Source organism: Pleuronectes platessa, chromosome 8, assembly GCF_947347685.1.
Source record: "Pleuronectes platessa chromosome 8, fPlePla1.1, whole genome shotgun sequence".
Taxonomy (NCBI): domain Eukaryota; kingdom Metazoa; phylum Chordata; class Actinopteri; order Pleuronectiformes; family Pleuronectidae; genus Pleuronectes; species Pleuronectes platessa.
This window is the reverse complement of record NC_070633.1, coordinates 11,890,842-11,906,475: the sequence shown is the minus strand read 5'-3', so window position 1 is coordinate 11,906,475 and position 15,634 is coordinate 11,890,842. Positions and strand designations below refer to the sequence as shown.

The following is a 15,634-nucleotide window of genomic DNA, read 5'->3' as shown; positions in this document are numbered from 1 at the left end:
ATGCAGCACAGTATAGTGTGGTGCAGTTCAGGCAGCCAGGTAACTTCCTTATTTGTTATTATGGATTTGTCAGCCATCCTCACTTTTACATGTTTATCTTTAGTTAGCCATCCAATCACACAACAAACTTCTCTCAATACTGATTATAATCTGAAGCTGGTTCCTCAGCCCGAGCCGATTGATTTTAGTTAATTTGTAGCCCTATCTGAGGGACAAGCAGGTTTTCTCTGTATGGTACGAAAAGGTTACATGGTCAGTTTTGATCCAGGCAGTGGTGACTGGTATGGGGTCTCGAATGAGGAGGTAGATCAGCTTCACAATGGTGACATTGACTTAATGCAGCAGCTTGGAACCAGCGCTCAGAGGAAGAGATAGTACAGCCAATAGAGGAGGTTGACAAACAGGAACGCAGTGGGGAAGACTGTGCGGGCGTGGCGGTCAATGTTGTGTGGGTTTTCCACAGTGAAGACAGATGCAGCCCTGCGAGACGCATCCTTCACCGCGGACAGGCCGCAGCCCTGTCTTGACACCCTCTCTTTGGGTCCAGTGTCGCTCATGGCGTTGCCATTCTCCGAGCGCACGGCAGGCTCCTGTGCCGTGGAGTCGATCGCCACAGACTGCTTGGGTTGGGTGGATCTGACAAAGGGGACGGAGACGTTTCCGTTGGACTCGAGGAACTCCTTCAGAAGATCCTAACAGACGGACAGAAAGATGTACTTACAATGTCTTCATCATCTAACCTGAAAGTTCTGCTTTTTCATCTCATGTTTCAGTACAAACATGCTGCTTACTCTGTGTAAATCCTCGATGGTCTGGTGCTGCGTGGTGTAAAAGTGGGCGCAGGCATACTCCAGCAGTGCACCGAATATGAAGGTGAAGCAGATGCCCAGGTACACGTCTATAGCCTTAATGAAGCAGTTGGCGTTGGGCAAAGATGTCCGGGCGCCCATCATCAGAGTGGTCATGGTCAGGACTGTAGTCACGCCTGTAGAACACATAACAATGTTGTCTTATACATAATCCTTCTATCAGTAGACTGTTCAGACATGTTTGTACAGTTCTTTAATTATCTAGCGTCTCACACATTTTACTGATTGGCCACTGGTCTGAGTCAACAATCTAATTATTAAGCTGTGTGTGGTTAACTTGTGTTGCACTGAGGTAGTGATGTGTGTTAAATCGATGCAGGATAGTACAATACATCTCTGAGCTTGATTCACTGAACTGCATCATTGTTAATAGCCTATGAGAGTGAATGGTTGTTTCTCTGTATGGCTGCTCTGAACGGAGTCTACCTCGCCTCTCCCCCAATGCCAGCAGGGATTGGCTCCAGCTCCTCCAGTATAGCAGTAAAGATGATGGAGGCATCAGCTGCTGTGAATCATATTTGATCATGTAGGGACATTCTATGAACCAGTACCTAATTAGCTTCATGTTGTACGTTGGAAGTTATTCTTCTATTTGTGTCAAAATTATATAACATGAACATACAGATTAGTAAAAGCAATCGGGACAGTACTGACCAATGCAGGTTCTAGCCGGAACCGAGGACTGGCTGATCCAGAACGAGACCCAGGAAAGAACCACGAGCAACACGGAGGGAACATACGTCTCCAAGATGAAGAACAAGACGTTTCGACGCAGCGCAAAATGCAGCACCAGCTTTGGGTACTGTCCTGTGAAGACACACAAGGAGATGTTGAAGACAGTGTCTTACATTTGTGCTCTACCTTAGGTTCCCTCCACAGGTGAGGTGAATTCTGGGATTTGAAGTGTTGCACCTGTTTCGTACACAGCCTCCGACACTGATGTATAGTAGCTCTCGATGCTGTACTGAGCCAGACGCAGCGTGTTGAGACCCTTCACTGAATCATTCCCTCTGGTCCAATAGAACACCACGTCCTGCAGGTTGTAGCCCCCTGACCACACACACACACACACACACACGTCATGTTGAATCTGACCTGACGAGCAAAACATTGTCTCTAAAGATTGATACTCACAAAACTGATGTTGATGATGATGAAAATGGTAATGCTGATGATGGTAATGAAATGGGGGGGCTGATGGGGCCTCAAAGGTATTACTCACAGCTCTCCAGCTGCAGAGTGCACACCTGTCTGTCCATGGGATACTTGGTCAGGTCCATGTTGCAGGCGATCGTCGCTGTGATGCTGTTGTGTGTGTGTTCATAGAAAAAAAAAACACGTTGGCAACCTTCAAAAACTCTAAGTCGTTTGATGTAGAACAGGGTAATTAATAATTAGTGAGCATGGAACACTCTCTGCCCCAGAGCAGATAAAGACTCATATCTGAAATGCCAACATTTCTGTGCATGACGAATTATTTATATAATGATGTAATAGAGATTCGGGGCACTTGAATCTAAATTCTCCTGTTGATGTATTATCTCTTCCAAAGTGAAAACCTAGTCTCTTATTCAGAATCAGAATTATTTTTATTGCCATTTGAAGAAAATATCTTTGTCTTCTTATCTTCCAACATTTCTGTGTTACTAGTTCTCTTTCGTTTTCTATTCTGTCAATTCAGCCTAAACTAAATAGCTTATTATGTGAGATAAGCAGCAAATGTCAGTAAATGTCAAATCAGTATACACCTAAACCTCATAGAAGAAAAAGTACCGAAGTGCGTATAGAACAGTCCCATTGCTGAAGATGCGTATGAGGCGGTTTTCCACTGTGACGTCATGCAGGAAGGAACGCTTGGAGTCTGGGATGAAGGTGTCCGGGACCCAGAGGAGGGACACCAGACGTCCGTCCAGACTGACGCTCTCGTTTCCAGGAAACACCAGCCTGGAATCACGCCAGCGCTGACGCAAGAAGATGGTCGCAGTGTAGTCCTGAAAAGATGACGTAAACCACCAGTCATTTGTCATTCATTCATTTTCCCCTCATTCACCCAGTGACACAGAAAAGCTGACAGGGTCTTATACCATATTGATTTCGGAGATGGCATCGATACTGGCGATATCAAGGCTCATTCCAATTTCGACAGGACCCTCTATCAGAGATATGGAGAGATCAAACTAGTCAATTTTCAATTAGGGCCTTGAAATAGAAGACCACTCAAAGAATGTTAACATAACGATCGCTTTCCAAGCTCCTTCCTACCATTAAAATTAGGTCTTAGGTAGCGGTTGTATCCTTTCATCAGCTTCTGAATGGTTGGCTGAAGCTGAGAGTCATTCCACTCCCCCCAGTGGTTATGGACCATACAAGCACTGATGCAAAAGAGAGAGAGGGTGAAGGGGGGAGATGGACCAAAGCATTTGGATTTCCTTTCAAGATCAATATAAGTGTATGGTTTTGATTGTGTGTGTGTTGGACCTAAGGTCACTCACTTCTCTGTGATCGTCAGGCAGAGGATCATCAGCGTGAGTGGCTGCACAGACATTGTTGATCAGCAGGGCAGAGGTCAGCAGCTCTGGCCGGGGGATACAGGTGCATTACATGAATCACTGACCAGTAATCCCACACCAGCAAATTTTTTATGTGATAGAGCAGTGTCGCCATGGGGTCGCAGCACCTCAACCAATGCCATCACAAACCGCAGAGGAAACCTGCAGCAGAAACCGTTCTCACCTTTTGGGGATTTAAAGCTGTGAGTTCTCCCTGCACCAAAACGCATCAAATTTACCAGATGCTGGTATTGATTTTCTCCCCCCTGCCTTTATGAATATATATTAATGACTGCTCTTTTTGACACTTACACACACACACACATGACTCCGGAGGACATGATATTTATTTCCTCCTAACTTGTGCTAACCTGAACTATGACTCTACTACATCTACTCGTATTTTACCCTAATCCTGTTCTTGATATTGTCCTAGTCATAACTTTACCATAATCCCCAAATAACCTAAATAACACATTTTTCCTAATCCAAATATTACCCTAATGTAACCCTAACCTTTATATTACCGTAATACCAATATCACCCGAATCCAAATTTGTCCTTATCCTAATATTATTTTATTCACATCCTTACTATATCCTAATATTACCCAAATGATTTACATTATGGGGTTGTCACGATATGGAAGACAAATCACTGTAATAACACTGTGTTAACAGGAGTAGTTCCCCAAAGAATACAGATTACCTTGGAAACACACACACACGGTACTAACCACAGTTTCTCGTTAAGGACACCGAGGTGTTTTGTGTGTCGTATAGAGTCGTCACTTGCTGATGAATGTGTCCACTTCCTCATGATTTATTCACAAAGCCTCCCTCATAACTAATCCTGTATGCAACTCATCAAGGATTCCTGGTTGTCTGCTTGTTTCTCACCGCCTCCCCTCGCTGTTTCAGATAAATATCACTGCCATCATACTTCCCTCTCGCTAATCAGATTCTATAATGCGTGTGTTTGTGTTTCCAGCTATTCCCAGAGCACTTTGTGCAAACATTGTATTGACATGTTGCCAGAACCTTAGAAAAAGCCATACCATCAAAAATTCAATGTATTATTTACACAGCACAAGACGAATACTGATCGTTTTGTTTCCATCCTAATGGAAACAAAAATGACAGTTAACGAATGGCAGAACATCATTATACATCATTTCTATACACATTGCACTCATGATTATTTCATGCCAACATATTTTTCCTTTTCATTAATTTCCCTGTGTCCTGCTTTGTAGTTTAGGTGTCAGGAGATTTTGTTCTTGACTGGTTTCTGCTTCATTTTCATTCCTCTTTGAGTCCACACTTCATCAACCACTTGTAGGAAAGTCTCATTAGCAGATTTCTCTGCAGTATCTTGTTTATTTTCTTTACTTTAGCTACAAGTGGCATGCACACTGAAAACCATCTGTACATTTCATCTTCCCTGCAGCCTCAACATTTTTTTTTTTTTTTAAAGTGCACCATCCTTTCATTTTCAGATTTTTCTTTCTTTCTAATTCTCCTACCTGTTTCAGTCCTCTGGTTTTCTTTCTCCACCTCAGGTCACTCCTCTTCTGTCTCTGCTCCTTCCTTTGCTTCCTCCTCCACACTCCTCTGTTATTTCCCTCTGACTGTAATCTTGCCAGTGGCTGAGATTGTTCCCCTTCCTCTACTCACCGATTAAATCTCAGCGTTTGCTCCCATCCACCAATAAATCACAGCTGTCTCTGGTTATTTGGTCCTGGTGTGAGTGGCTACTGGTTGCTTTACAGTTTGTGCGTCTCCCTCTGACTCTCTGCACATCTGTATTCATCTCCCCACAGAGCCACTGTGCCACCCCCCCACCCACTCCCCTCCTCCTCCTCCTCTTGCACTTTCTCTCTCCCTCTCTGTTTCTGCCATTCACCCTCTCACTTACGCGGCATCTATCCCCCTCGTCCCCCCCAATTCCATGTGCACACATAGAAACGTCAAGTTGGATTGCCCTCACCACTTCTTTATTTCCTCACTCCCCTCCTCCCACACCTTCTCCCTCCCTTAATCTCCGTCCACCTTCTTTTTCCTCCAGGTTGCACCGACACCAGCATCTTCCTCTGGGCTTCAAAGCTCCACTCTCTCCCATTCAGACCCTTCATGCCCTCTCCCTCCTCACCTCCAGTTTATCTGGATAAGTTTCCTCTCCTGCCTCAGTCTTCACTTTCATGAAACCCCCATTTGACTCGTATCTTGCTTTTCCGCTGTAGTCCCAAATGTATCATCTCCAAATCTAATGTCTCTTTTGTTGCTGATGCTGATTATTGGACAGGAGCAATAGTCTGATATTTGTAATGGCGAATTTAACTACGTCTTAATCTCTATTAGCTCTCTGATCTCTTTTGGCTTGGTAGCTTCAAGCTTCACTTTCAACTACATTGTATATAGCCTGACCCCAAACAGTCCACTGGCAGGGGGTGCAGCATGTGTAGAGAAAGCCCTTGGGGGGTATAGTGCCACTGCCACATAACACCTTATTAGATTCCATTGCAGGCGCTCAACCTGCTCCAGCCCATTCCCCAGTATAATGATTTAACTGGTCTCTAACAAGCCAAAATGTGGCTTTACTGGTTTATTGAGTGCTTTAGTGGCACAGTGTTCTCACTAAGCTAATATCCTCAGTTCCTTGCTGTGGCACGGCATGGTTATATTCTGGAATAACTGAGGTCTTTAAATTGCGATGGATTAAAAAGCTGAAAAGCAATTTGAAAGAACATGATATAATCAGAGATGCCTCCACCTCCAGAATCATGCGAGCGCACACACCGTCCATGACAGTGAATGAAACAAATGTAGACTTTAGTGAGGCACCTGGGGGGGTGGGGTGTAAATGATTGATCTGTGAGTTATGGGGTTAAAGAATAATTAGACACGGAGCAGCAGAGTCTCAGAGCAGGGGCGGCTCCTGGTACAGGCAACATATAGGGGGTTGCCGTGAGGGCGGCACAGGAGACTGATCTACCATGACGTGACACATGCAATGTAAAACAATAAAGTAACGTCACACCATCATCCTCTAACCCCGGGACGCACCACTGCAGTAAAATGAGCCGTCATCTAAAAAGCCAGCCGCCACCGGGGTTTTTTTGCGCGTCTACTTGTGGCTATACGGTAAAACAGCATGGTTGGCTGAAACGGCCTAAAATTACTACAAATACAACTTTATTTTTTATTTTTTTATTTTTTAAATCCTCTTTTTAGATCATGTCAATTATCATGTATTTTTAGTGCAAATTAAAGGGCAAGTCTGTAAAAAAAAAATGTGTACATAATGTAACCATATTTGGATGCTGATTAAAAATATTCCTTGAGAGGTTATAAGTGACATCGAGTGGATTCCTGTTCATGGTGTCTCTGATTATGCTGATACAAATTTTTGTGTATTTTTACTGTAGAATGACTGAGAAAATTAAAGAGCAAATCTGTGAAAGTGGCCAAGGCATTCATAATGTAACCATATTTGGAAGCTTATAAAAAATATTCCTTGAGAGGTTATAAGTGACATCGAGTGGATTCCTGTTCATGGTGTCTCTGACTATGCTGATACAAATTTTTGGGTACTTTTACTATAGAATAACTGAGAAAATTAAAGGGCAAATCTGGGAGGTGGCCCAATGCATTCATAATGTTACCATATTTGGAAGCTTATAAAAAAATTCCTTTAGAGGCTATGCTGTATGAGAAGCTACAGAGACAGGGAGTGGAATAAATAAAATGCACAATTCGATCTTCAAACACATTTCACGTAGTCTTTTTGGTTTGTTTTATTTTTATTCATTTATCACCCAAAAATTTGCAGGCGAATTCAGTTGTGTTTTGCACAACTGAATTCAACACTGTCTCGTCTTCCTGGGGATAACGGTGCATATTTTCAAATGACAGCAGTCTTATAAAGTAGTTCAGTTTACAGTTATTAAACTGATCCTAACTCACCTATCCTTAAAAAGGGAATATGTGCATATGTCCTGTAAAGCCCATATGATTGTTAGATAGACCCATAGATTGACTTCGAAACGGGTATTACATGCAAATACACAGGTTTGTTTTTGGGATATACACTCTCTCACTCTGTTAGTTTACTACAATTCAAACTCTTTCCACTTTAAAATAGGGAAATTACACTTCACTCTAATGCTTTGCAGCATTCATGAGATATCCTTCACCAGAAATCTTTTGATCTGAATCAAAGTGATGGACTGAGAGAGGGATAAAAATGTCACACTATTTGATTTATTAGGGCCCGAGCACTGACAGACAGACAGTGAGGCACTATTGAAATTGTAATTATTATTATTATTATTTTGCAGGCAAATTAAGTTAATTGATTAATTAAAGTTAAATTAATTATATATATATTTTTTAATTAAATTAAATTAAATGTAAAAATAATTAAATTAAATTTAAATGAAAAAAATTGCGCACACCCTGCGCAGGAACCCACTGCGCACATTCTCATTGCGCAGGAGTTGCGCGCACAGCTTTTTTTTTTTAATTAATTTAATTTAATTTAAATTTAAAAAAAATCAGTTTTTTATTTGATTTTATTTGATGTCCTGAGGCTGCCCCCTGCTGGCTGCTGCGTTTCTCTGCGCTCCAGTTGTTGTCCTGAATGAGCATTGCTAATGAAAGAATACTGCAAAGACACATGCAGTATGCTGAGAGCAAAGCATCCTGTTTTACATTTTTCTACCAACACATCTCCTTTGGTAATCTGTGTGCAACATACTGTGTCAGGGTGAAAATTAAAATTAATTACACTGCATACAGTACAAGCGACACAAAAGTTTTGTACTAACAGGAGAAAACTTCCTTCAAAGTCATACACGACACAATATGGATGATGGGTACACAGTTGTAGCGATGGTAGATACTTGTGTATTCAAGACAAATGAGCTGTTAAAAGACCTACCTCTCAGTAACCTTCAAGTAGATAAACTACAGGTCTATTAGAAGAATGCAGATAAACCATTAATATTAGAAGAAGAGAATTTCCTTCTCAAACAGGGAAACTGTCTCCGTTTACACCTTAATCCTAATATAGCTTAAAAACCCAGAGCAAAGAATTAAATCATTTCAACATGCATCAGTAGAAATTCAATTATCTGAAATAGTTTTAATAAAACATGCACTGGTTTTCGTAAGTATGAATTACGAAATGTGAAAATGGGTTTAAAAAAAGAACTGTACTTGTGTAACAGTGTATTGTATATAGGTGCATCATTGTCAGCTGTAACGCCAGTTACAGTTTTTAAGTGGGTCGCATCAAAAAGTAATTTCAAGTAAAGTTGAAAAAATAATAAAATCAAACTATTCACACAATGTGCTTCTGTGCCAATATCAGCAAACAGCTCCAGAAGGTTTTGAGGTACGACCAGACACTCTGAAGGGACATCAAATGGAGGGATAGTCCAAAGGAAGCGGAGAAACAACACATCAAGGCATAGCACGGGAGATGGATGGAGTTGATGTGCTAATAAGCCAATAAAACAAAGTATATTTCCTGTCAGCTTCCCTCTTAAAAAAAGATTAAATTATCATGTGCACAATTTCAGAAAGCACCGCAAAGTAGAGGAGGAGAAGAAAGAACAATATAGAAGTAATAATAAGCCCGATTGTGGACATCATTAATGTTTATTTTTGTCGACATGACATGATATGCTATCAGTACAACTGATTTCAGACTATTTTAAAATTTTTTACTATATATTTTTATTGTTTTTTATAGCTTACAATTTTGTGAGCCTGTGTGTGCACCTGTATACAGTCCAAAACTTCTTGGGGATGCATGACAGTTTGCGAGTGTATGTTGGGGGGGCTCCAATTTGAAATCTCGCCTAGGGCACCAACATTGCCCTGTCTCAGAGGCTCTGTCTTTTGCCTCCTTCATGAACCCCGTCTGAGTATGTTTTCCATTCTCTCACCTCAGCATGCATAAGATATTCTTGTTTATCTGACCGCCTTTCTGTTTCTCATCTATTAGCCAGGTCTGTTTTCATATTTTCTTCTTTGTAGTTCCGTCTCCACCTCTTCTCACAGTCGGATGACTGCTTTTAAATCCACATGTCCAGTCTTTAGAAATGTGCCAAAAGCCGACGGAGCCTGGCATAGCCTGGCTGGGACACATCTGGCACCAGTTGGTTTTACCAAACCAACCAAAATGGCCTTCTGGACCATGAGAGGACCGCCAGCTTTACAAAAAGTCCACAGTGCTGCAAAATTGAATGAGGAATAATATAGTCTACACACGATCTGACATTTGATTATAATCGGGCAACATACCTCAAATTACAAGGTGTGAACCAATAATGTCTGAATGAACATTTGTTTCCAGTTCGCTACCAAGCTGCTCACATACTCATATACTTTATATAACTGACTGAAACAAGACTGTCATCAATCTTCTCATGTTTAATTTATATGAATATGACCAATTGGGAGCAAAAGCGTTTCGGCAAAGTTAGAAACTTAGCTCATAGTTGGGCATTTTAGGTTATAAATGAAGCAACATTAGCATTCATTTGGTGTCATTGTGGTGGAAGTGGTTCTCTTTTAGCTCAGTTTTTTTTTCTGTTGGTTAATAACTGCAGTGTCTGTTTGATTCTTTAGGGTCTGATGGGTTGTAGAGGTTTCTTTTGTTGAAGGCAGCTGCTTCATCCTGCTGAGACCTTCAAGAGCAGTGAGAGTGAACAGTAAAGTCAAGGACCAGACAGCTAATTAATGAGCTGATTGTCACTACAGGGCAGAGGAGCTACAGACTCAGACGTTCTTCTTCTTTTTTCATTAGTATCATGGCAGATGATTATCAGTAAGCTGCTTTAGGATTGATTGGGTTAAACCAGTTAGAAAATCAATACTTAAAGTAGTTGGAATTGATGGAACTTTAATACAACCTAGTAGTTAGAATCCTCATTACACATGTCAGCATTGAATGCTGGTTTCTTTAGGTGTGAACATATTGTTTAGTGCTGTAAGAGCATTCACGTCACTCATCTCCTCTATTCAACCTGACATCTTTCAGCCTTTAGCCTCCTCTCTCACCCATCCAAGAATTCCATGTTCCTACCTACATCTCCCGATCATTTTATGGCCAACAACCCATGCTCTATGTTTGTTTCTTTCCTATAAATCCCCTACTTCTCTAAATTTCTTCGCCTCAGTCTTGAACTTAATTTCTCTTTCTCTCCCTCTCTCCATCAATGAGAATAATCATTTTGACGATACCATGTCTCAATGTGCATCTCCATGGGAGGGACTAGAAAATGGAAACGTCATGTGCCTGCGGTTCGCCCTGGTGATTTCCTGTCATGTAGGAAATGGAATTGCCGCAGGACTGCCCCTGAGAGGGACGGAGATAAATCTCTCCCCCTAAATGACAGTGACGTCTGCCGTGTCCAGAAGGAGCGAGTATGAATCAACGTGGCCTAGAATCGGAGCCCCCTGCACTAGACCCCGCTCTCAGCCAGCTGTCATATCTCTGAGTGAGTATTGTGTCTACTTGTGAAGTGTCTTTCTGCAGAGGCAGTCGACATAAACATTTAATTTATCAAACCTTTGTTTCAAGCCAACAGAGCCTGTGAGTAGATCTACTCAGAGGCTCTGTTGGCTTGATCCTGAGGCTTTTCCTGCGGTACATCCTAAGTCAGTTATTCCTTTTTTTTACTCTCTAATCTTTGAGCAGACTTTTGGATAAAGCAGTTTAAATCCCCCCTCGCCTCTGAACTTGCTGATCTCAAAGCAGTCGACTGTCTTATCACCATCCTCTACGTTTCCACATCCTCCTACACTTTCTCTGATGGTCAAGTTTTGCTTAAGTGTGTTTATCTGTTTTCTAAAGAATTAAAAGTATCTCTAATGTGATATTAGGTGTCTGGTCTCTCAAGAACTATGTATCCACTAAAGTATAATTAAAATGCTTTGAAGGTAGTGTTCGTATAGCATGACACAGCATTCTGTGTGGGACTGGGAGCAGAAACCTTTAGGAATACAAACAACTGCATGCGGTACATTAGGAAAGTACCTTATTAAAAGTGCAGAGCCTCTGGGGATTAGAAACAACACAACAAAATAAGAGCTGAAGGGAAAGTCTGGTTCAGACGCCCCCAGGCTATTTGTATTGGATCAGTGCTCTGTGCTAGAACCAATGAGCATTCACACTAGGTCTTATATTGCTAGAAGTATTGCTTCATTTTTGAACTTCACTTCTGAACTAATACAGGCACAAGGATCTATAGTGAATGAGATGTTCCTATACCGATACCAGCATCAGAAATACTCCTAATACTGCAGAAAATGCCAGGTCGGGCACCAATCTGATGCCACATCTTTAAGTCTTCAAAGAGCAGAGTGCTGGTCGCCTATTTATTCAAAGTTTATTAATATCGAATGTATCACATGTCCAAATCCCACACCGCACTTTCCTGTGCCATTAACGATACAAACGCGTGAAGCCAATAAGATGAACAGGTCACATTTCCGCATACATACAGACAGTTGTGGGATTAGTAGGTAAATCAGGTGTCATCAATCTATCAGCAACAGCAAAACATTTAAATAGAAAATATGTATTCTTCACGAAATCAAGTTTTATCCAATGCACACACACTAAAGATAATAACGAGGCTGAAGTCCCATGGATGATTTGATTCTGAATATTGAGTATTAAACATGAAAATCCTTTATCGGCCCAGCAACACCACAGTTGAAGAAAATTTAGAATAAATTAAAGAAAGGTCACTGCATGTGTTGACCCAAAATCCCTGTGTGCACAATGAATTCTATTCTTCTTCAGTGATAAGACACACATGCATTAGTCTGTCTCAGATGATGTTTTCCTTTTAGTCCTATTAGGGCAACTCGTAGCAGTCAGAGCCACACAACTAATATTTTGGAGCATTAGAAGAGCAGCTGCTTTGCGACTTTGCCATGAGGACCTGGGGATTTGGAACGGAGCCAGGAGAGGGTGAAAATCAAATGATCCAGTGTGAAATAATCTGTTTACTCCCTCGATGTTAACATCTCGTTTTCTGTCTTCACCCAGCTGCTTCCTGAAATGGTTGGGAGGATCAAACTTTTGTATCCCCACAAATTGGGAAACATCATGTGTGGCGGGGCATACCATCTGCAAGTAGCTACAGTTAAGCTGTTTTGTTTTCAGCTTTGTGGCCAAAGCTGTGAGATCATTTCCTAAGCAAACTGACACTGGGAATTGCTCTATAATTCCACCTGAAACAGTCTTTAACGCTTTGATCTAAAATATAGCTGGCAGGGCAGAGGAAATTTGCATGACTTTAACAGACTGTTACAGTTACTCTCGAGATAATAACACCCACGAACATATCTGCCTCAAGTCCCGTCTTTATGAAACCAACAACGATCTTTTTATCCTCAGGGATAAACTCTGTCTCATTCTGTAGTAGGCAAATATTGTGTTAATACAATAATAATATGGATTTCATGCTGTATTACATTAATCCACATTGGATTAAGGTTTTCTGTCTGCACGCTGGGAGGAAGACAAACAGTAAGAGCCACTCTCTCCTGGCCACGGAGCTCCTGCCTGCTCTTCCCTCAGGTCCAGCCGGGCTGTTATTAGGGCTGTCACAGGCAGAGAAGACTGAAAGCTACTTGTTATTTTTGTTACCTTCCACTAGCTGTGGGGACTTCGCTACCCCCTTAGCCATCACACTTGCAATTCACCTGGGAATGTGAGGCACTGCTGCACCAATTAGAGCTCGTGATTTTTCATTTCAATCATAAAATCTCAATTTCCGTCAAGAGATAAAGGTGAAAAAAGGGTTTTTTACGTTTGCAAGGAACTGCTTTTTAAATTCATGTGTACCTTTTTAAACTACACAGAACTAGTGGAACATGGGCAGGAGAAAACATCGAGGCTGTGATATAATGTGGAGGATAATCTCTAGAGGTGCTGTGCTATGCTGGAGCACACCTACGATCCCAGCTGGTAAATTGTGGCTCGCTTCAATGGTTGTGAGACAAATGCTTCAGCTAAAGCATGTTTACATACATCAGTAAACTTTAATTAAACTCACAATTGCAACAGTTACCTTATGAATAGTTTCATCATGTTGAGAATATAACATAGCAGGCAGCTTAATATCTAGCTTAGAAGTAGGCTAGATGATACCATGCAGAAGGCTGCATACCAGCATCAACAATACAGGTCAATGTCTGTTCCTCAAGGAAAGTTATGTTTTTGTTTCTGTTTTGGCACATTTCCAGCTTACTTCCTGTTTTATTTTGTTACTTACTCTGTTCATCTCGAATAGTTCCAAAAAAAACTGATTTTATTCTCTCTGCAGTTCAAAGGCGACTGGCAGCTAACAGCTGTTTTTAACATGGAGTGTTTCCTTGTGTGTTACAATTGTTATGAATCCTCACACACTCTGAAAGTCAATATGACAACTTTGTCTTGAATCAACAAATGGCCACAAAGGACACAGGTTTTCTCTCTTGCCTATTTTTTCTCTTGGTTCCAGTTGTGATTTTTACCATCTTTTTTCTCATGTTCTCTTCCAGTTGAAGATATAACCCCCCGTAAAAGGAGTATGACTGTCAAAATTCAGTGAAAAAGCTTTTTTCTATTCTAGTGATTCTCAACCTGGCGCTCTTAACCCCCACAGGGTCACACAATAGTTTCTAGGGGTTGCCAGATTTTCGACGAGATAGAAACATGACATATTAATATGTCCAGCCTGATTATATCGGTGGGTCACGTCTGGGAAAGGTTTAGAAACACTGGTCTAGTGAAGAGTTGGAGAGGATCTGACACCACTCTTACTTCTGCAAGGTTAAAATAAAGTTACCATGAGATAATAGTGTGGTATTTAACTTCTTGTGTAATTCTTATTAAAAAGCAAATCAGTGTTTTTCTTGAAATGGCAAACCCTTTGCTTGAAAGGCAAAAACAACCTTACTGCTGTTTACTGCTGAACATTTCCGAAGCTTCATGCCTCCTCTGAACATTTTTCTTAAACCCTCCTGTCAGACACCACCTATGGGTATCCCTTTTTCCTTCTTCCAGTGTCTCCATCTTTATTGGTCAGTCGTTCTTCAATAAGTGTTCCAGTCTATCGAGCAGCTGAGGTGTGAATCCATCAAGCAGGTTTGCAGGTCCCTAAGATCTCTTTCTGATGCATGTCATTCAATTGACCGTAACCGTGGTAAAAGACGGGTCAAGGGTATAAGTCCCAGTAACACTCCCAGTTTGTGCAGCAAAGCAGTGCAAGTGAATTCCCTGTGATTCTCAGGTTCATTACATCATGTTTCAATTGCTATTCAAAGCATTTGCTTTTCGGCAACTTCCTCTAACTCCTGTGCAATTTTTGGGCTGTGTTCTGTTTATCATGGCACCTCCTGCCTTCGTCACATCAGTGTGCTGACCCATGGTCCCTCCCTCCAGAATTACCCTGTCTCCCTGGAGCAAGTCCTGTCCCCTTCGCCTCCCCTGCTTGAAATTCAGATGAGTGAAGTGTCGGGAGTGGTTATCGTCTGGATCAGGGTGACATCTCCTTTAGTTCCACAGGAGGGAGGAGATGGACAGGGAATACTGTTTCTGTTTTACCAGAATTGTTTTTTTTAACCGTTTTTCTTTTATTTTTAGAAAACCTTGATTGTCTGATACTTTTTTCAGACATGAGTTGCGTTATGAGAACGCAAGCTGGAGATTGTCTGGGTTACATGCGTTCAGTAAAACAGAAAAATATTTGGAACACTAAAACGAGGGGTGGCGCTCAGGTTGAGCACACAGGAGGCAGAACATGATTTATGAATTCTGCTGCTGAAATCACAGAGTTTGAAGAAGCTGGGAGAAGAGGCTACTGATGAGGCAATGTTTAATTTCCTTCAGAATAAAATAATCGAAAGTGAAATACAATTTTGCATCTGTTGCGTGTTAGAAACGTCATCATCACTCCCACTTGCTCGCTGTGAATTGTTTCCAGAAATACTGCTGTTCTTTCAAATAGGCTCACTCCGACATATTTCACAGTGGGGCTGTCTGGAAAGCTGCTTCAAAGACGAATGTCTGGCATGAATGGCAACTGTGTTCAACAGATATTTATGGGTCAGTTGTGCATCCTTTTTTATTTCTTTAATGAGTGTTAGTAGAAGAATTATTTTGTGCGGATATCCTTTTTCACTTTCTTAAGGAGAGCTGATGAGCAGC

At 41.4% G+C, this 15,634-nt stretch overlaps 1 protein-coding gene across 1 annotated transcript; it reads right to left on the bottom strand.

Moving 5' to 3' along the window:
• Positions 1-359: 359 nt before the first annotated feature.
• gabrp (gamma-aminobutyric acid type A receptor subunit pi) lies at positions 360-3,414 on the bottom strand. The gene is made up of 9 exons (XM_053429045.1): positions 3,362-3,414; positions 3,132-3,241; positions 2,954-3,021; positions 2,643-2,860; positions 2,092-2,174; positions 1,782-1,919; positions 1,524-1,676; positions 792-985; positions 360-692 (listed from the first exon to the last, which is right to left on the bottom strand). The coding sequence occupies exons 1-9, from the start codon at positions 3,412-3,414 to the stop codon at positions 360-362; spliced, it is 1,350 nt and encodes a 449-aa protein (XP_053285020.1).
• Positions 3,415-15,634: the final 12,220 nt, after the last annotated feature.

Coding starts and splice junctions, on each gene's coding strand:
- gabrp (XM_053429045.1), bottom strand. CDS start 3,414: ATGTCTGTGCAGCCACTCACGCTGATGATCCTCTGCCTGACGATCACA. Junction 1,677..1,781: donor GGAGGCTGTGTACGAAACAG/GTGCAACACTTC, acceptor GTGTCTTCACAG/GACAGTACCCAAAGCTGGTG. Junction 986..1,523: donor TCCGGCTAGAACCTGCATTG/GTCAGTACTGTC, acceptor TGTGTTCTACAG/GCGTGACTACAGTCCTGACC.